At 40.9% G+C, this 22,157-nt stretch overlaps 1 protein-coding gene across 2 annotated transcripts in view; it reads right to left on the bottom strand.

The window, feature by feature from the left end:
* Positions 1-8,605: 8,605 nt before the first annotated feature.
* The window catches only part of ADK (adenosine kinase), a 448,015-nt gene continuing 434,463 nt past the window's right edge, over positions 8,606-22,157 (bottom strand). For both annotated transcript variants that reach the window (XM_040434741.1, XM_040434742.1), the window contains exons 10-11: positions 16,765-16,851; positions 8,606-10,326 (exon numbers count right to left, since the gene is read on the bottom strand). In XM_040434741.1, the coding sequence (XP_040290675.1) occupies positions 10,202-10,326; positions 16,765-16,851 (212 nt within the window). In that variant the 3' untranslated portion in view covers positions 8,606-10,201. The remainder of the gene's footprint in view (positions 10,327-16,764; positions 16,852-22,157) is intronic.

The following is a 22,157-nucleotide window of genomic DNA, read 5'->3' as shown; positions in this document are numbered from 1 at the left end:
ACCGGGGCAAAGTCGCAGATAAAAATTCCAGGTATTGAAACAGGAAAAAAGACCAAGAAGGGGTGGTGATATGAAAAAACATATTACGAACAGAGGCTTATTGGATACACACTAAATACATTACATTCCAGGGAACTTAACAGAGAATATGAGATTACACACTTGACAGATAATATTTATTTTGTTATTACATACTCTTTTACAGACTGCGTCCTCGTGATAATGTATTTTGGACAAATGGACTCATTGCAGGATTGCGGTATCCTTTTCTGTTTATCAAAGGATACATTTTGGATGATTCTATTTTTTCTTATACTACAAGAAAATTTAGACTAACACAATCATGGTCACAGGTGCATATCCATCAAGCCAGCATATAGAGAACTAATAAAAGCATGGCTGCACAACATTTCATATGCAAACAATAGAACTGAGAAATGGGAGTCATTCAAAATTAATGTAGTAATATACTGTCATGCCCTGCTCAGGTTGTGTGCGGAGGTCTGCCAGGCTAGCAGCACATGTGTTTGTTTTGGATTTGAGCTGTATCCGCCGGAAGGAAGGAAGGAATTGCTGTTTCTGCTCAGCTACAGATAAGTTGGTTTTGTTTCTCTCTTGTGTTCTGTCTAGGCTGTTAGGGAGACACCTGCTCCCTCCTTGCTTGAAGAAGCAGGCTGTCTCTTTTCCACTATCTTAGGGTTTCTTCTGCCTTAGGCACGGAGGCACGTTTATTCCCACCTTCAGGGTCTGAACGTGGGCACAGAAGTCCAGGGAGAGTTGGTAGGGATTTGCTAGGAGGTGACCTTTTTCCACAGCTTCTGGCCTAGACACTTGTTTCATGGTTTTCTGTGTTTCTATTGTATCTTGTATCCTACCCAGCGTGACATATACCTACTAGAAATGACAAAATAGAAGCTCTTTGCGCATATTTTTGATCAAATGTGTGTCGGACCCATCTACCAAGCGTCAAGGTGGCTTCCACAGATCTGCGGAAGCCACTTTGATGCCTGGTAGATGGGCCCGACACACGTTTGATCAAAAATGTGTGCAAAGAGCTTCTATTTTTTCATTTCTAGTAGGAATACCACAATAATTTTGAATGACCCCCATTTCTCAGTTCTATTGTTTGCATGTGAAATGTTGTGCAGCAATGCTTTTATTAGTCCTCTATATTTTTTCTTATACCATATTTGATGCTATGTATTTTGTTTGTAAACATGATTGTAAAGGCTTTATCTGTCAGTCTTCTAAATACCGCCCAGTTTGGGCATCTGACGTCACACCAACTGGCTATTGTGACAGATTTACGACCGTGTTTATCACATCATTGTACTAGTGGATGAAGGCTAAACGGGCCCAAACGCTTGCAAATAATATAGTCTTTATGCAGAAATAGAGAAGAAATGGGGTGGCACCACTGTAATGTTGCTAAAAGCAGTCCTTTATTCTTGCATAAACAATGCTTAGGGTTACAGGTGGGGGCAGAACACACGCAATCCTCACACATCTCAGCAGCAGCGACAGCAGTTTTGCGTGAACTCGCGCTTCCTCAGGGCGCTGGGTCAGCGGCCTGAGGAAGCGCGAGTGCGTGCGAAACGGCCGTTGCTGCTGCTGAGATGTGTGAGGATTGCGTGTTCTGCCCCCACCTGTAACCCTAAGCATTGTTTATGCAAGAATAAAGGACTGCTGTCAGGAATATGTATTATCGTTGAATGGCAGCCATGATTTTCATTTAATTCACATTGGTCAGGTACATGCACTAATCTCTCACACCAGCCATCAGCTGCCAGATAGCAGAGGTATTAAACTCCACAGGAGGGCCTCGCTTCAATGCCCCAGCCATATGGCAGGAAACTTCTTGCAGGCCATCTTTGTTTACAATTTCACACCCCATTGAGACAGCATGGGGCCTGAGGGAAAACCTCCCTGCAGGTGGTCTAAGCCATTCCCCAGTTTAATCAAATCTATCAGACAGCAAGGAACCAGCGATTTATAAGGAATTATGAATCGCCCGGCCATCACAGGCGCAAACCGGATACATATTTGTATCCTGGTGGCCACGATGAACATGCCCATGGTCTTAGTTTGGTGGTGGGATGCCAGGGAAGGGAGATATACATATTTCCCCACAGAAACCAATAACTGTACCATGCTTGGACTCTACTGGTAGCCGGAACCCAGGTGGATCTGTTGGTCCCAGAACCATCTCCCTGTGGCCTGCTGCTATGAACCCTAAAGGGTTTTGTAGGTCAGTTGCTGCCAACCCAGCAGAGAGGGGGGGGGGGGGGGGGAGAGAGCCACTCCCAAAGGCCGGGAGGGGAGGGACCGGCTACAGGTTAAAAGGCTTGTGCCAGCAAGTGGGCGTGTCTTTCTGAAAGGGGGTCACATCGTGCCTTGTGTTTGGAGAGACCTGGAAACAGCTGACATCACTGCCTCCCACGTGACCGCAGCCAAGGACTATTACACCATCCTAACCCAAAGGAACATTCATCTACCCGGTAACTGACTTGTACTCTGTGTAATCCTGAGTGTACCATACTACCTGTATATGTAACCTCAGACCACTGTATATATTCCGTGTGTATAGTGTTATATCTAGTGTGCCCTTAAGGTGAATATATAAATATATAATTTAAAAGGGGTTGTCAGTTATGAAAAAAAAAATATAGCATTGCAAATATAATGGGCAGCAATATATAACTAAGCTAAGCAAGTTTGAGGCAAAAAAAATTAAATATATTTCCTCATTTCCCTGGTTCTCTTCTGGCCCTTGTTTACATGTAATAAAAATTATATCTGCCCCTCCCCCTGCTCTGCTAAGGGAGTGGATACAAGAGCTGCCCTGAGTGCTGGGAGAATCAACAGCAACTTGTATGTGTAGAACTACAAGTCCCAGCTGTATAATGACACTGCTAAGGGAGTGGATATAAGAGCTGCCCTGAGTGACATGTCTGCCTGCTGGGAGACTCAGCAGCATGTTGTATGTGTAGGACTACAAGTCCCAGCTGCACAATGACACTGCTAAGGGAGTGGATACAAGAGCTGCCCTGAGTGCTGGGAGAATCAACAGCAACTTGTAAGTGTAGAACTACAAATCCCACCTGTATAATGACACTGCTAATACACACAGGATCTTCCCCCTACCATCTTGTGCAATGGTCTCTCTAGTCGGTCAGCTCCTGTGCCCAGCATGGTCTCCTCACTGCTGCAGCTACCCAGTTTGTGCAACTGAAGGGGCTAAGAATCCTAGGAGAGAGCAGTGAAGGGGGCGTGGCCAGCACAGTGACGTCTCGTTTACAGGCTTGTAAACAAACTTTATCAGAGCAGGGAGAGAAGCTGACATCACAGGTCATGTGACCCTCAGTCAAATCTGATAAACCAGGCACTGCAGATAAAGTGAGTTAATTGGAAAGCTGTCACATTTGCCTAGTTAGGAATATAGAAAGAACAAAAAATTAACTGACAAACCCTTTAATGTTGTGCTGTCTTGTATCTCTATCACGAATCCCCACATCAGAGTATCGGCCTAGTTATAAGCTACAGCAGGTTGGTTTCTCACCCTATATAATCCTGTTAGCGGACCGGGCTTATATCAAATAAGAAGCTGGTGGCAGATTACCCGGGCTGAAAAGGCACTGTTTCGCTGCGGCAGTGAAAAGGCTCTCAGCTTGTTGCCTCTCTGTGCCCGCGTGGACAAGGGGTGTCTGTGTAAACTGTACCAAGCTGACCTTACATGCTCCTCCAGAAGGGTATAACGTCACGCTTTGGTAAAGGTACTTGCGGCAGTTCACCCTGTCGGATCCGTCCTTCCGCTATTTCGCGGTGCCGCCGCTCCGTCCCAATTGACTATAATGGGGATGGGGGCGCAGCTAAAGTCCTGCATGTCCGACTTTTTAGTCCGGCGGCCTCTCACCGCTGACAGGGCCAGCCGCGATCTCCTCCTCCAGCCAGCATTTCAAAAATCGCTCGCCTGTGTTGATTCGGCGCAGGCGCTCTGAGATAAGGAGGCTCGCCTCCTCAGCACTCCCTCAGTGTGCCTGCGCCGATGACGTCACCGAAAGAGAAGACGTCATCGGCGCAGGCGCACTGAGGGAGTGCTAAGGAGGCGAGCCTCCTTATCTCAGAGCACCTGCGCCGAATCAACAGAGGCGCGCGATTTTTGAAATGCTGACAGAGCCGGCCGGAGGAGGAGATCGCTGCTGGCCCTGTCAATCAACAGAAGGAGGGGGCGGTTTTCTGCGGCTGCTACCAGCAAGTAGACGCCCAACTTGCTGGTAGAAGGGTAATTAGCATATCATAAAAGTAAGTTTTTTGCTAAATCTACTGAACGAAAATTATTAATAACATATGTATGGCAATATGGCAGGATAGGGATTATAAGTACACACAAAAAAAAAAAAAGAGTTTAGTGGGGTGACAGAAGCCCTTTAACCCCTTAAGGACCGGGCTCATTTTCACCTTAAGGACCAGGCTCATTTTCACCTTAAGGACCAGGCCATTTTTTGCAAATCTGACCAGTGTCACTTTAAGTGCTCATAACTTTAAAACGCTTTGACTTACCCAGGCCGTTCTGAGATTGTTTTTTCGTCACATATTGTACTTCATGACACTGCTAAAATTGGGTCAAAAAAGTTAATTTTTTTGCATAAAAAAATACAATTTTTACCGTAAATTTTGAAAAATTAGCAAATTTCAAATTTTCAGTTTCTCTACCTCTGTAATACATAGTAATACCCCCAAAAATTGTGATGACTTTACATTCCCCATATGTCTACTTCATGCTTGAATTGTTTTGGGAATGATATTTTATTTTTTGGGGATGTTATAAGGCTTAGAAGTTTAGAAGCAAATCTTGAAATTTTTCAGAAATTTACAAAAACTCAATTTTTAGCGACCAGTTCAGGTCTGAAGTCACTTTGCGAGGCTTACATAATAGAAACCACCCAAAAATGACCCCATCTAAGAAACTACACCCCTCAAGGTATTCAAAACTGATTTTGCATACATTGTTAACCCTTTAGGTGTTGCACAAGAGTTATTGGCAAATGGGGAGGAAATTTGAGAATTTCATATTTTTGTCAAATTTTTCATTTTAACCCATTTTTTCCACTAACAAACCAAGGGTTAACAGCCAAACAAGACTGTATCTTTATTGCCCTGACTCTGCCGTTTACAGAAACACCCAATATGTGGCCGTAAACTACTGTACGGCCACACAGCGGGGCGTAGAGTGAAAGGTGCACCATATGGTTTTTGGAAGGCTGATTTTTATGGACTGGTTTTTTGACACCATGTCCCATTTGAAGCCCCCTGATGCACCCCAAGAGGAGAAACTCCCTAAAAGTGACCCCATCTAAGAAACTACACCCCTCAAGGTATTCAAAACTGATTTTACATACGTCGTTAACCCTTTAGGTGTTGCACAAGAGTTATTGGCAAATGGGGATGAAATTTGAGAATTTCATTTTTTTGCCTAATTTTCAATTTTAACCCATTTTTTCCACTAACAAAGCAAGGGTTAACAGCCAAACAAGATTGTATCTTTATTGCCCTGACTCTGCCGTTTACAGAAACACCCCATATGTGGCCGTAAACTACTGTACGGCCACACAGCGGGGCGTAGAGTGAAAGGTGCACCATATGGTTTTTGGAAGGCTGATTTTTATGGACTGGTTTTTTGACACCATGTCCCATTTGAAGCCCCCTGATGCACCCCAAGAGGAGAAACTCCCTAAAAGTGACCCCATCTAAGAAACTACACCCCTCAAGGTATTCAAAACTGATTTTACATACGTCGTTAACCCTTTAGGTGTTGCACAAGAGTTATTGGCAAATGGGGATGAAATTTGAGAATTTCATTTTTTTGCCTAATTTTCAATTTTAACCCATTTTTTCCACTAACAAAGCAAGGGTTAACAGCCAAACAAGATTGTATCTTTATTGCCCTGACTCTGCCGTTTACAGAAACACCCCATATGTGGCCGTAAACTACTGTACGGGCACACAGTAGGGCGTAGAGTGAAAGGTGCGCGGTTTGGTTTTTGGAAGCCGGATTTTGCTGGACTGGTTTTTTGACACCATGTCCCATTTGAAGCCCCCCTGATGCACCCCTAGAGTAGAAACTCCATAAAAGTGACCCCATCTAAGAAACTACACCCCTCAAGCTATTCAAAACTGATTTTACAAACTTTGTTAACCCTTTAGGTGTTGCACAAGATTTAATGGAAAATAGAGACACAATTTCAAAATTTCACATTTTTGGCAGATTTTCCATTTTAATATTTTTTTTCCAGTTACAAAGCAAGGGTTAACAGCCAAACAAAACTCAATATTTATGGCCCTAATTCTGTAGTTTACAGAAACACCCCATATGTGGTCGTAAACCGCTGTACGGGCACACGGCAGGGCGCAAAAGGAAAGGAATTCCATACGGTTTTTGGAAGGCAGGTTTTGCTGGACTGTTTTTTTTGACACCATGTCCCATTTGAAGCCCCCCTGATGCACCCCTAGAGTAGAAACTCCAAAAAAGTGACCCCATTTTAGAAACTACGGGATAGGGTGGCAGTTTTGTTGGTACTAGTTTAGGGTACATATGATTTTTGGTTGCTCTATATTACACTTTTTGTGCAGCAAAGTAACAAGAAATAGCTTTTTTGGCACGTTTTTTTTTTTTGTTATTTACAACATTCATCTGACAGGTTAGATTATGTGGTATTTTTATAGAGCAGGTTGTCGCGGACGCGGCGATACCTAATATGTATACATTTTTTTTTATTTATGTAAGTTTTATACAATAACTTCATTTTTAAAACCAAAAAAATGTTTTAGTGTCTCCATATTCTAAGAGCCATAGTTTTTTCAGTTTTTGGGCGATTATCTTGAGTAGGGTCTCATTTTTTGCGGGATGAGATGACGGTTTGATTGGCACTATTTTGGGGTGCATATGATTTTTTGATCGCTTGCTATTACACTTTTTGTGACGTAAGATGGCAAAAAATGGCTTTTTTTACACTGTTTTTATTTTTATTTTTTTACGGTGGTCATCTGAGGGGTTAGGTCATGTGATATTTTTATAGAGCCGGTCGATACGGACGCGGCGATACCTAATATGTATACTTTTTTTTTATTTATGTAAGTTTTACAGAATGAGTTCATTTTTGAAAAAAAAAAAATCATGTTTTAGTGTCTCCATAGTCTAAGAGCCATAGTTTTTTCAGCTTTTGGGCGATTATCTTGAGTAGGGTCTCATTTTTTGCGGGATGAGATGACGGTTTGATTGGTACTATTTTGGCGTACATGCGACTTTTTTGATCACTTTTATTACTTTTTTTGGGAAGTAAGGTGGGCAAAATTTCAATTTTCTCATAGTTTTTATTTTTTTATTTTTATGGCGTTCACCGTGCGGGGAAAGTAACATGACCATTTTATAGATCAGGTCGTTACGGACGCGGCGATACCTAATATGTGTAGTTTATTTTATTTTTTTAATTTTTATTCAGTGATAAATGTTTTTTTTTTTATCTTAACTTTTTTCACTTTTTTTTACATTTTTGTGACCCAGACCCACTTGGTTCTTGAAGATCCAGTGGGTCTGGTGTCTGTATAATACAGTACAGAACAATATATATTGTTCTGTACTGTATTTTACTTACACTGAACAGATCTGTGCTTTTAGCATAGATCTGTTCAGCACCATGGACAGCAGGACGCCTGAGCAGGCGTCCTGTTGCCATGGGAACCCTCCCCGTCTGCTCAGAACTTCGCAGACGGGGAAGGGTAAGCACGGGGCTGAGGGGGGCTCTCTGGGGGCTCTCTCCCTCTCCATCGGGGGGCTGCAAAGCCACAGCAGCCCCCCGATGGAGAGGGAGGGAGCTCCCTGACCGATGACAGTTAACTTTTTCCATACAGCGGTCCGTACGGACTGCGGTATGGAAAGGGTTAAACGGCTGACATCTGCACAGATGTCAGCCGTTTATACCAGGGTGCCAGCAATGTGCTGGCACCCTGGTATACCCACTAGAAGCCAACGATCGTTCATGGGGAGGCGGGCGGGGGATCGCGATCCCGCCTGCCGCACCGCCCGCCTCCCGCAACGCCCCCACCGCCTAATGATTTTAGCCACTCTAAAGTTTCTGATCCCCGCGGTCAGGGACCGCGGCGATCAGAAACTGCAAAAAGCGCAGCAAACCGCAGGTCTGAATTGACCTGCGGTTTGCTGCGATCGCCGATACGGGGGGGTCAAATGACCCCCCCCTGCATTGTTACGGGATGCCGGCTGAATGATTTCAGCCGAAATCCCGTTCCAATTAACCCCTGGGGCGCCGGAATACAGATTTTAAGTCAGGACGTACCGGTACGTCCTCGGTCCTTAAGGACTCGGGAAATAGGGCGTACCGGTATGTCCTAGGTCCTTAAGGACTCGGGAAATAGGGCGTACCGGTACGTCCTAGGTCCTTAAGGGGTTAAGGAAGTGCTGCAGGGAACAAGCAGCAAGCATGCTGTGGCCAGGGCTGTACCTCTGCCTTTCCAAACCAGAAAAATGTCATCTATATATCTCATACATCCTCTCACACGCAGCTTCATGAAAAAAACAGAGCAAAGAGGAGAAATTTGAATAATTCTATTTTATTTGTCAGTATCAAATTACACATTGTATCACAGAGACGAGACTGTGCTAACATCACTTACTAATAAAAAAGGCAGGGAGCGGAAAAAGACAAAAGCTTTCTTAATTGTTAATAAACTGTGCGTTGTTATCCATTCACTGCAACAGGCAAGTAGCAAACAACTTTTAGCACAAGTGTTGCTGCTGTCCATTGACCATGCTTGGATTTAAAATACATTTTGGCATACCATGTGTAATAAATCAAAGCAATCCTGCTTGAATAATTCTGTACCCGATTCGGACAGTATTTATACCATCATTAAATAAAGAAAACAATCATTTATAGCTTACATGGAGGATTTTGAGGACACTGTTGAAAGAAAGTAATCGGATTACAAAAATTATATAAACTGCATCGTTCACTAAGTCTGCATAAACCGATCACTCAGCACCAGAACTTAAATTAGTATGAGAACTATGGACAGTGGAATACGGTGGTAAGGAGATGCCAACTCTGCACTGTACATATGAAAGTCGTAAATTCTAGCCATGAGTGTGTGTGTGTACTTCATTCCATTTAATCCCTTTTCTGAAGCACCTGGGTCACCAATATGTGATTTTGTACCAATTTAGAGACTTACACATATAAATACCTTTATCTATAAAGGGCTATAACTGACTGACCTGTTTCACACGGACATGAGTTATAAGTTCTGGCAGGCTGTTGCAACATAGAATAGCCTGCTGGAACTCTCTGGATCTGGCATTGCTGGCTGTAACCAGAATGCCCGCCAGTCCCCTTGACTATAATCTGGTCCGGCCGAATCATACCATATTTGCCAGGTAGCGGCTGGCTCTACGCCAGACCCCATTATAGTCAACAGGGCCAATGGCAATTCAAGTAACATTTGACAGTGCCGGAACAGCCTGCTGGAACTCATAACAGCAGTGTCGAACAGGCCTGCATAGGAACTTTCAAAACAGCATTAAGCAATGTGTAATTGGGTAATTTTTACAGTAAACATTATTATGTTCAAGGGGTTTTACGACAAACAATATTTATGATATAGGCAAAGGATATACCATAAGTCTATTAGCTGAACATCGCACCTCTGGGTCTCCCACATATAAAAAAAACATGGGTTCCTGGACCTCTATTTTGCAATAAAAGGTACTACTAAAAACAGAGGATGTGAATAGCTAGCCATGTACAACATTGGGGTCAAGGTTTCACAACTGACGTAGATCCTATAGCTGGCACATCCTCCTTATAGACACTTATGGCATACATGCAAGATTATTCTACACCTTTCATCTGAAAATCCCTTTAAGAATATAACTTTTGATTTGGTAAATTAAATATTATGTCACAAGCATATTTTCAAACATTTCCCTCCCCAAATACCAGATGAGAGTCAATGGTGCAGAGGTAGAAATGTATGGTGGGGATATGGGGCGGTAGGGAGTACATATTACAATTTGTTGGAGGTGACAAATGAAAATACAAGTTTCTTTAATCTGTCTGTGAAAAGGAGATGGTGAAGATGTAGGGACCTCAAGGTACTGGTATGTGGCTCGTAGGATTTCTCCTTTTAATTATTTGAAGTCTGGTTTTTCTGGGAAAGTGCAACCAGCCCGTCTGATAACCACATTGGCAGAATAATGGCCAGCTCGGATACACTCTTCAATGGGTTTGTCAGACACCAACTGAGAGAGAAAACCTGAAAAGCAAAAAAAAAAAAAAGTTTGAGAACATAAATCGTAAAAGAAAGAAGTGGCAAGTAATAACATTATCCCCCTCTCTTGTTGATAACTAACTGATCTCTGGGGGTCTGACCACTGAGACCCACACTAATCCTGAGAATGGGGGTTCCACGTCCCCATCCTGATGGAGTGGCAGGCCAAGCATGCGCCCTTTCACTTCATTCATGCTGTATGGAGCTGACTGCTGCCTAACTTTAATACTTAGCAGAACCCTTTTAAAGACTGAATGTGGCAACAGATCAGGAGCTGAGTAGAATGATATATAATTTAGGGAGATTATAACCTGCATTTTCTTTATTTAACCCCTTCAACCCCGGGCCTGTTTTCACCTTCCTGCCCAGGCCATTTTTTGCAAATCTGACATGTCACTTTATGTGGTAACAACTTTAAATTGCTTTTACTTATACAGGCACATATCGTACTTCATGACAGTGGTAAAAATGAGTACATTTTTTTAATCATTTTTATTCATAAAAAAAATACCAAATCTACCCAAAATTTAGAAAAATTAGCAAATTTCTATTTCTATACACTTATAATAGATAGTAATACCTCCAAAAATAGTAATTACTTTACATTCCCCATATGTCTACTTCATGTTTGGATCATTTTGAAAATGACATTTTATTTTTTGGGGACATTAGAAGGCTTAGAAGTTTGGAAGCAAATCTTGAAATTTTTCAGAAAATTTCCAAAACCCACTGTTTAAGGACCAGTTCAGGTCTGAAGTCACTTTGTTAGGCTTACATAATAGAAACCACCCAAAAATGACCCCATTCTAGAAACTACACGCCTCAAGGTATACAAAACTGATTTTACAAACTCTGTTAACCCTTTAGGTGTTCCACAAGAATTAATGGAAAATGGAGATGAAGATTTTACATTTTAATCTATTTTTTTCCAGTAGCAAAGCAAGGGTTAACAGCCAAATAAAACTCAATATTTATTAGCCTGACTGCGGTTTACAGAAACACCCCACATGCGATTGTAAACTGCTGTACGGGCACACAGCAGGGCGCAGTAAGAAAGGAACGCCATATGGTTTTTGGAAGGCAGATTTAGCTGAACTGGTTTTTAGATACCAACTCAAGTAGAAAATCAAAAAAGTGACCACATTTTGGAAACTACGGGATAAGGTGCCAGATTTATTGGTACTATTTTGGGGTACATATGATTTTTAATTGCTCTATATTACGTTTTTTTTGTGAGGCAAGGTAACCAAAAAAATGGATGTTTTGGCACAATTTTTTTTACAGCATTTACCTGAGGGATTAGGTTATGTGACTTTTATAGAGCAGATCATTACGGATGTGGCAATACCTAATATGTCTACTTTTTCTTATTTAAGTTTTACACAATAATAGCATCTTTGAAACCGAAATAATGATATTTTAGTGTATCCATAGTCTGAGAGCCATAGCTTTTTTTTTATTTTTTGACTGATTCTCTTAGGTTGGGTCTCATTTTTTGCGGGATGAGGTGACAGTCTGATTGGTACTATTTTGGGGGGCATACGTCTTTTTGATCCCTTGCTGTAATTTTTGTGATGTAATGTTTTTTTTTTTTTTTACAGTGTTCACCTGAGGGGTTAGGTCATGTGATATTTTTATAGAGCTGGTTGTTACTGACGTGGCGATATCTAATATGTATATATTTTTTAATGTATTTCACTTTAGCACAATAATAGCAGTTTTGAAACAAAAGAAATTATGTTTTAGTATCTCTATGTTCTGAGCGCTATATTTTTTTTATTTTTTGGCGATTGTAGGGGCTCATTTTTTGCGGGATGAGGTGACTGTTTTATTGATACCATTTTGTGGGACATACGCCTTTTTGATCGCTTGGTGTTGCACTTTTTGTGATGTAAGTTGACAAAAATTGAATTTTTTTTTTTTTTACAGTTTTTATTTAATTTTTTTTATGGTGTCTATCAGACAGGGTAGATCATGCAATATATTTATAGAGCCGGTCATTACGGATGCAGCGATACCTAATATGTGTGGGTTTTGTTTGTTTTATCTGTTTTTTATTATAAAATAAGGGAAAAGGGGCGTTTTTTTTCTTTTTTAATTTATAAAGTTTATTACTTTATAAATTTTATTAAAAACACTTGACTTTTTTCTTTACTTTATTTCTGATGTTCACTTTTGGGGGTCTGTTCCCCTCTGCAATGCATTACAATACATCTGTATTGTAATGCATTGCCTGTTCGTGTACTACAGTGAGTAGTACACGAACAGGTTGCCTAGGAGACCCAGCCTGAGGCTGGATCTCCTCGACACCCGTAGAAGGCAGTTCCCGATGCCATGCAAGGCATTGGGCAGCCTCTGCACGGCATCGGGCTGCCTTGTGACGCATCGGGTCCCCTCCACAGCAGCGCGGGGACTCTATGCGATCACACATCCGACACAAACCCCTTCTATGTCGCGGTCAGTGCGGACCGCGGCATAGAAGGGGTTAATCCACAGGCATCGGCTTTTACAGCGATGCCGGCGGATACAGCAGGGGCCCGGCTACCACGGACTGCCGGGCCCCTGCAGTGATCGCGCGCGTGCACCGCTCCGATGCCCACGTGATCACTATGACGTACTATTATGTCAAATTGCGGGAACGCAGTGGTTCCCATGACGTAGTAGTACGTCATAGGGATTGTCGCCAACCTGACCAGTTTTAAACCGATCACATAGTTAAGTGGGACACAAAGACCTGACACAGATGGTACCTTTATTTAGTTTTTCAGATCATCCAAAAAGTAGTTTTATGACATGCTAATGAGCCGTCGAAAGTGCCCAGGTGCGGAGAGTTTGCTGAAAGTGCCCAAGTTCCCCTGCCTTACTTTGTGCATGCGCACTGCATATCTCGGTGCCTCTGCCCACAGTGGGCAGAACACTGCGCATGCTTGAGCCCAGCAGCGATGCGCGAACGGCCTATAGGGAAATATGATGTCACAGCCACCGGGCTGGCTGTAGTTTACTGAGGGGTGGAGTTAGGCGCGAGTGAGGCAGGGGAACTTGGGCACTTTCAGTAAATTCTCCGCCCCTGGGCACTTATGACGGCTCATTAGCATATCATAAAATCTACTTTTTGGGTGACTTGGATGATCTGAAAAATGTGTCATGTCTTTGTGTCCCAATGAACTATGTGCTCGGTTTAAAACCGGTCAGGTTGGTGACAGACTCCATTTAAATACCTACTCATTCTGGGCTTAGGAGTCATGTGGTTGGGCTAACTCACAGAGTCTTCCCTGTGTGAGTGAGCACATCCTGCTCTATAACATGATGTCTGCAGATTGGACTGCTTTATTAATGTGACATGTTCACTTCAAGAAGCTCAAAAATCAACAAGCATCCACAATAAAATATTGGCATTTTTAAAATAAAGGCTTAGTGTACATAGGCTGTGTGTGTTGCAGCAGATTATGCTACAGATTTCTACATTGAAAGGGTGAAATTCACAACTCTACCACAACATCATAAGCATGACGTAGACTTGAAAATAAGCAGCATGTGCATATTTCTAAAATGTGTGGAGAAGCCTCTCTGAAAACCCTCATGAACATGTACTCTAAATGGTCGTGGATATGCCCAGCCTCAACATGGTCATAGTCCTGCTAAAACAACTTGATTAGTTAAAGAGCAACTATTGTGTGAATTTTTCCCAGGAGTGCACATTATAGATAGATGAAAGATAATTTGGGACGCTGCCTTTCCAGGGTAAAACAAATCTATTGGTAAAAGAAAAATAGAGAATAAGCACAATGCATTTAACCATCAGATTCCTCAGATACAAATAAAAGTGAAGGTATATATACACAGAAGAATTAAAGGGATGGAACATTACAAGGTGCTAGCAGACAGCAGATTTGCAAGCAGGATTATCAAACGGTACAACAAATTTGCTCAACATCACAAAACAATGAGGAAACCAAATGAACAATATATGTGAAAAAGAATACAGTTTATGTAGGGCAAAATGTACGTAGTAAAATACAAAAGATGAATAGAATGGGCTGGTGTAAACGAGTGCAAAGTATGAAGCAGACTTGTGGATCAGGAGAAAGATGCCAAAGAAATGCTAAGCTGGCATTTCTCACACAGTGACCAGCTACAATGATAGATACACCAAGTTCTAAACGTGTTCGAGTACATCTGTTTACATCCAAACTTTTATAAAGGCATTTGCTACTGTTCAAAATAAAAAGACAATAAGAAAACTGGTACTTGGGTTAATGAGACTCAAAAGTAATTATGTGCACACATTTCTCCCTTCTAATATGTAGTATTTGTTACGTTCATGTGCAGAGAAACCCCACCAATCACTATTAAGAGGCTGCTGTGGACATAGGAGCAGTGTTAATTAGGGGTATAGCAGTCTTGCTTAGATATGGGTGTAATGAACACTAGAAGCAGAGTCAATGCAACTACTTCGTGCACTTCTGTGACAGACTAAGTGTGTACAGAGATATCCTGCTCAAAAAGGCATTCTTTTAGGAGAATACCACCACACAGATTTCTTCTCTGTTGGGTTCACAAAGAATCAGAAAACAATCTGCGTATATAACTGAGGAGTCATTGGAGGCTGCACCATCTCGCGGTCGGTACTATACACTTTGTTGGATGTTTTATCCACCTTGCATTTTTGCAGTCGTATTACTATATTGGACATTGTCTAATGGACCTTAGTTCTATTGATGTATGGATGTTTTATGAGATGTGTTATCTAAACTAAATGCATTAAGCAAACACCTTCAATTGCTTTTCAATGGCTTGTTTCAAGATAACGCAATGAGTTAAGAGTATGTGTGTTAACCCTGCTACATTTGTACTTTTGGTCGGTTGTGTGAAGCTACAAGGATAGTAATCACTGAACGTATATTGGCAATTGATCCTTGCTAATGTATATAATGCATCACTGAGGGCAAGGACCTAAAACTTAACTTTTATTTATAATCACAATAAAATAAAATTACAACTTGGATAAAGCATCCTAATTGGTGCGTAGAAAGCTATCAACGGTAAACGAAGGGCAGTAAAAGGCTGAGAAACTGGGATACAGGGAACAACTATCCCTAAACTTTCCCTCCACAGCTGCTCAGCCCAGAGATACACCTTAATGGTAGGTGTACTCTGTCCGCGTACCTAGGACTAAACTGTCCTTGAAAAGACCCTATTACAAGATGTATCCCAATTTCACAGGTCCCACGCGTTTCCCCCTCTTAATGCAACAGCGGGTTCATCAGGGGACAATACCTGAATGGGTCAATACAGAAAAAGTGTGAGGCCTCTTAATGAACCAACACATTGATATAGGGGCAAAACGCAAAAAAATGGAACCAGTGGTACACACATGTACTCCTATTCATATATATAATATATAATATCAGCCCATGCATTGTGTCACATTATGACCATCAAGCAATTGTGATTATGGTCTCATTGATTGGTTTGTTTATAACCCCTCTGTTTCAAACTCAGCATTTTATGAATATATGGTGCATGTAATATTAGTTCCTGCACTGTTGAATAGTATGAAAGCTAAAAGGACTGTGACTAATGTTGTTTCTATCTGTTGGTTACAACTCTACCGAATTGTTTTGCCATAACTCTGTATCTTAGGCGTACATATGTGTACCACTGGTTCCATTTTTGGGCGTTTTGCCCCTATATCAATGCGCTGTTAGTCCATTAAGAGGCCGCACACATTTTCTGTATTGACCCATTCAGGTATTGTCCCTTGATGAACCCTCTGTTGCATTAAGAGGGGGAAACGCATTGGAACCTGTGAAATCGGGATACATCTTGCAATTACATCTTATAATAGGGTCTTTTTCAAGGACAGTTTAGTCCTAGGTACGCGGACAGAGTACACCTACCATTAAGGTGCATCTCTGGGCTGAGCAGCTGTGGGGGGAAAGTTTAGGGACAGTTATTCCCTGTATCCCAGTTTCTCAGCCTTTTACTGCCCTTCGTTTACCGTTGATAGCTTTCTACACATCAATTAGATGTAATTTTATTTTATTGTGATTATAAATAAAAGTTAAGTACAAGTATAGTAGTTATATTTATGTATGTATTGCTGTTTTGGTGCATGACCTACCATGTGCTGCTGCTTAGGATCTGCTTTTATCCGCATTGATGTTATTATATTATGTGATGTTTGCAATAAATAGTGTATATTTTCTATTATTCACTAACGCGTGGTTACTTGTTTGGTGTATCGTATATAACTGGATGCATACTGCGATACAGTAGAGGATTCATGCACTTGTATGGCAGATCTACTACAGCTTTGTACAAAACTGAGCCATAATATGGATCTGTGTTTGAGTCTTTATTTTGGAGGCCATAACTGACAATTAACATTATTCCCTTCTTGAAGAAAACAAAGGAACTTACCTCCAACAAAAGCATCCCCTGCTCCATTGGTATCTACAATTTTAGTCTGGTCAATTTCTAATACAGGGAATGACACCACTTCATCACCTGTGGAGTGGAAGGATCAATTAGTACAATATTTCAATATAATGAATTAAAGGGGTTGTGCAGTATAAAGATATTGACCTCTCATCAGGATCAGTCATCAATATCAGATTGTCAGGGGTACTACTCCCAGCAACCCTATTGACCAGATGTTTGAAGTGGTAGCAGCACTTGCGCAAGAACTGTTTCTACTTCAAAATTACCTGTGTGCCATCTCATTTGCAGCGAATGTGCAGAAGGGTGGAGTCGGATCCCCACCAATCTAATATTAAATGACCTATCCTGAGGAATGGTCATCAATATCTTTGCAAAACTCCTTTATGATTACACAGCATGACAACGAAAAACAATTTGTAAGTGTAAAGGCCATCCTGGAATTTGTCATGTGGACATTTATACAGGGTGTATGGAGAAATAAAAAAGAGCTATGTAGAAATATTCAAATGTCTTGGAACGTGCCACGTCTTTCACTTTAGAGGAAAAAGGCCATGCTTTTATAGTCATGCACTTGGGTGGGGAAAAGGGGGGTCAAGTTAGGAAATGTATGAACTAACTTTTACAATGCGCTGTAGGTACATATTTGATACAACACATCCAAGCAAAGCAAAACATGCCAAATACAGAACCTTGTATAGAAGTAAAGCATTATACACAGTATTTCTGCAGTATCATTGCTTATTTTGACAGTGCAAAACAGGAAACAGCTAGTCTTCATCACAGCTGAAAACTAGATACAATTGTAAGCGAATAAACCACTGAGGAAGGGGTGTAGACGCTCCAAAACGCGTCTGAAGAAAGAAAGGAGAAAGCGCCCACCTAACCTACTGGACCTTCTTGTAAATTGCATGGCCATGCGATAAAGATTTTCAGCTAATAACTACAGATCCAGTGTGTAGTAACGGACGCCGCCGATCAGGCACTATACTTGCCTGTTTGAATCCCGTGATACTGTGACGTCATCGGCCTGAGACGTGCGACGCAAGACATAGAAACATAGAATGTGTCGGCAGATAAGAACCATTTGGCCCATCTAGTCTGCCCAATATACTGAGTACTATGGATAGCCCCTGGCCCTATCTTATATGAAGGATGGCCTTATGCCTATCCCATGCATGCTTAAACTCCTTCACTGTATTTGCAGCTACCACTTCTGCAGGAAGGCTATTCCATGCATCCACTACTCTCTCAGTAAAGTAATACTTCCTGATATTACTTTTAAACCTTTGCCCCTCTAATTTAAAACTATGTCCTCTTGTAGCAGTTTTTCTTCTTTTAAATATTCTCATCTCTTTTACCTTGTTGATTCCCTTTATGTATTTAAAAGTTTCTATCATATCCCCTCTGTCTCGTCTTTCTTCCAAGCTATACATGTTAAGGTCCTTTAATCTTTCCTGGTAAGTTTTATCCTGCAATCCATGTACCAGTTTAGTAGCTCTTCTCTGAACTCTCTCCAAAGTATCAATATCCTTCTGGAGATATGGTCTCCAGTACTGAGCACAATACTCCAAATGAGGTCTCACTACTCTGTAGAGCGGCATGAGCACCTCCCTCTTTCTACTAGTAATGCCTCTCCCTATACACCCAAGCATTCTGCTAGCATTTCCTGCTGCTCTATGACATTGTCTGCCTACCTTTAAGTCTTCTGAAATAATTACCCCTAAATCCCTTTCCTCAGATACTGAGGTTAGGACTGTATCACTGATTTTATATTCTGCTCTTGGGTTTTTACGCCCCAGGTGCATTATTTTGCACTTATCCACATTAAATTTTAGTTGCCAGATTTTTGACCATTCCTCTAGTTTTCCTAAATCCTTTTCCATTTGGTGTATCCCTCCAGGAACATCAACCCTGTTACAAATCTTTGTGTCATCAGCAAAAAGACACACCTTACCATCGAGGCCTTCTGCAATTTCGCTGATAAAGATATTAAACAATATGGGTCCCAGAACAGATCCCTGAGGTACCCCACTGGTAACAAGACCTTGGTCTGAATATACTCCATTGACTACAACCCTCTGTTGCCTGTCCCTCAGCCACTGCCTAATCCATTCAACAATATGGGAGTCCAAGCCCAAAGACTGCAATTTATTGATAAGCCTTCTGTGTGGGACAGTATTGAAAGCCTTACTGAAGTCTAGATAAGCGATGTCTACTGCACCTCCGCCATCTATTGTTTTAGTCACCCAATCAAAAAAATCAATAAGATTAGTTTGACATGATCTCCCTGAAGTAAACCCATGCTGTTTTTCATCTTTCAATTCATGGGATTTTAGATGTTCCACAATCCTCTCCTTAAGTATGGTTTCCATTAATTTCCCCACTATTGATGTCAGGCTTACTGGCCTATAGTTGCCCGATTCCTCCCTACTACCTTTCTTGTGAATGGGCACAACATTTGCTAATTTCCAATCTTCTGGGACGACTCCTGTTGCCAGTGATTGGTTAAATAAATCTGTTAATGGTTTTGCTAGTTCACCGCTGAGCTCTTTTAATAGCTTTGGGTGTATCCCATCAGGTGACTTTTTTAGGCCCCTGTGAGTCATTTCCTGAACAGCCGGCATCGCTCGTCTTGTGGAAGGACCACAAGATACCACACAGCGGGTTGTGCTACTAGGAACCAGGTAGGAACCTGAACTGTTGTTTTGGACACTGATCACGCCACAACTTTTCTGCCTGGGTGGCTATACTAAACAGCTGGAAGCACCCTTTGGAGGGACTATTGGGCTATAGTGTCCACATACACCGGAGACAAGTCACTATCATAAGTGATCTATTTGAGGAACTTTCAGGACGTTCCGATTGTTTTGTGGTTTGCGGTGTAGGAGGCAGTGGCAGTGACCAGACACTGCTACATATTAACTGCTGAAAAGGTTTCTTCAAATATTAACATCCACAATTCAAAGACTGTGGTAATAGGGTTCCCACCCCGACATCAGCATACCTTAGATATTGGTACAATTTGCATATTTTATTTTATTTTTAATGTATTTTATATTATGAATGGTGTGTAATTGTTTTACCCATTGGACCTATTAGGCCCTATTCTAACAAATAATAAATAATCTGCATATCCTATGACCCAGGTGTTGTGAGTGCTCACTCCCCCCCCCTTTTGTTCTAGATACAATTGTATCCAGGCAATGCTTTTGACATTGACATTCAGACTGATGCACTGCACTACCTGCTGCTGACATGCGTACAGAAGCTCATAGATCTAAAGCCCATTGGGTGTACTCACAAACAAATTTGTTACAAATTTCTGCAGCTGAGAATCAGTTACAAATCACAAAAAAACTAAGGGACACGCATACAGCCAAGAACTCTGTTAAATGTTTTTAACATACATAAAGGGACAAGATCTACCTATATTTGTTCATAAAAGTCAATAACTAAAGTAGCATCTTAGTAGTAGCAGTGTGGTTCACCACAAAAGTGGACAAAGCAAGGTGTATGTCACTTTAGTCCACTCAAGCATGTGTGCTACGTACCATTATACCCTTATATAGGGAAGAATACAATATATACAGTGTGTCTGTGTATACATATATGCCAGGGAGCGCTGAAAATAGCCAAGCACTGGCTCGGCTATTTCCATCATATAAAAGTGAATGGAGCGGCGGCCAGTGGTTATTTCAATGGGACTGCTGAAAATAGCTGAGTGTGGAGCTCGGCTATTTTCAGTGCACTTATAGGAATGAATGGAGACAAGCTGCGCATACGCGGTCACTCTCCTTTACTTTGCAGGCTCAGTTCTAAAGATATGTCCGGATCCCAGAGGTGGCACAAGACTGATCTGAGGTCCGATGAAAAATATTTTTTCTTTTCCTCCTCCAAATCCTAGCTGCGTATGATAGATAGAAGTGTTCAGTTCAGACAGCCAAGAGGTAGTAAGTTTGTTTACATTAACACATAATTGCCATTCCAATTTGATTGCCATCTAGAAACATTGGTACCTACTCAGGCATGATACAAAATATGGTATCAGTTCATGCAGGCAGAGATACAACCAAAAAATCTCTAAGCAGATGTTTTTATGTACTCAGAGGAAGGGGGACTTTTCCCTGTTTAACCCCTTTTATCTCAGGCCAGTTTTCACCCTCCTGACCAGGCTATTTTTTTGCAAATCTGACATGTGTCACTTTATGTGGTAATAACTTTGGAACACTTATTTATCCAAGCCATTCAGGGATTGTTTTCTCGTGACACATTGTACTTAAGGGCAGTCATAAATTTGAGTCATGTATTTCACCTTTATTTATGAAAAAATCCCAAATTTACCAAAAATTTTAAAAAATTCGCAATTTTCAAAATTTACATTTCTCTGCTTTTAAAACAGAAACAGATACCTCAAAATATTTATTACTTAAAATTCCCCATGTCTACTTTATGTTGGCATCATTTTGTAAATGTCATTTTATTTTTTTGTGACGTTAAAAGGCTTAGAATTTTAGAAGCAATTCTTAATATTTTTAAGAACATTTCAAAAACAACTTTTAACCCCTTCATTTTTTGCTAATCTGACATGTGTCACTTTATGTGGTGAGAACTCTAAAATGCTTCTACTTATCCAAGCCATTCTGAGATTGTTTTCTCGTCACAAATTGTACTTCATGACGATGGTAAATTTGAGTCAAAATATCTAATTTGTATTTACAAAAATAAAAAATACCCCAAATTTCGAAAAAATTTGTAATTTTCAAAATTTCTATTTCTCTGCTTTTAACCCCTTAGGAACCGGGCTCATTTTCTCCTTAAGGACCAGGCCATTTTTTTGCAAATCTGACCAGTGTCACTTTATGTGGTGATAACTTTAAAATGCTTCGACTTATTCAGGCCATTCTGAGATTGTTTTTTCATCACATATTGTACTTCATGACACTGGTAAAATGGAGTAAAAAAAATAATATCTCTATTTCTATAATACATAGTAATACCTCCAAAAATAGTTATTAATTTACATTCCCTATATGTCTACTTCATGCTTGGATCATTTTGGGAATGCCATTTTATTTTTTGGGGACGTTACAAGGCTTCGAAGTTTAGATGCAAATCTTGAAATTTTTCAGAAATTTTCAAATACCCACTTTTTAAAGGACCAGTTCAGGTCTAAAGTCACTTTGTGAGGCTTACATAATAGAAACTACCCAAAAATTACCCCATTCTAGAAACTACACCCCTCAAGGTATGCAAAACTGACTTTACAAACTTTGTTAACCCTTTAGGTGTTCCACAAGAATTAATGGAAAATAGATACAATTAAAAAATTTCACTTTTTTGGCAAATTTTCCATTTTTATAATTTTTTCCAGT

The sequence above is a fragment of the Bufo bufo genome, chromosome 6 (assembly GCF_905171765.1).
Source record: "Bufo bufo chromosome 6, aBufBuf1.1, whole genome shotgun sequence".
NCBI classification, from domain to species: domain Eukaryota; kingdom Metazoa; phylum Chordata; class Amphibia; order Anura; family Bufonidae; genus Bufo; species Bufo bufo.
The sequence above is the reverse complement of the archived record's forward strand: the minus strand, read 5'-3'. Positions and strand labels throughout refer to the sequence as shown.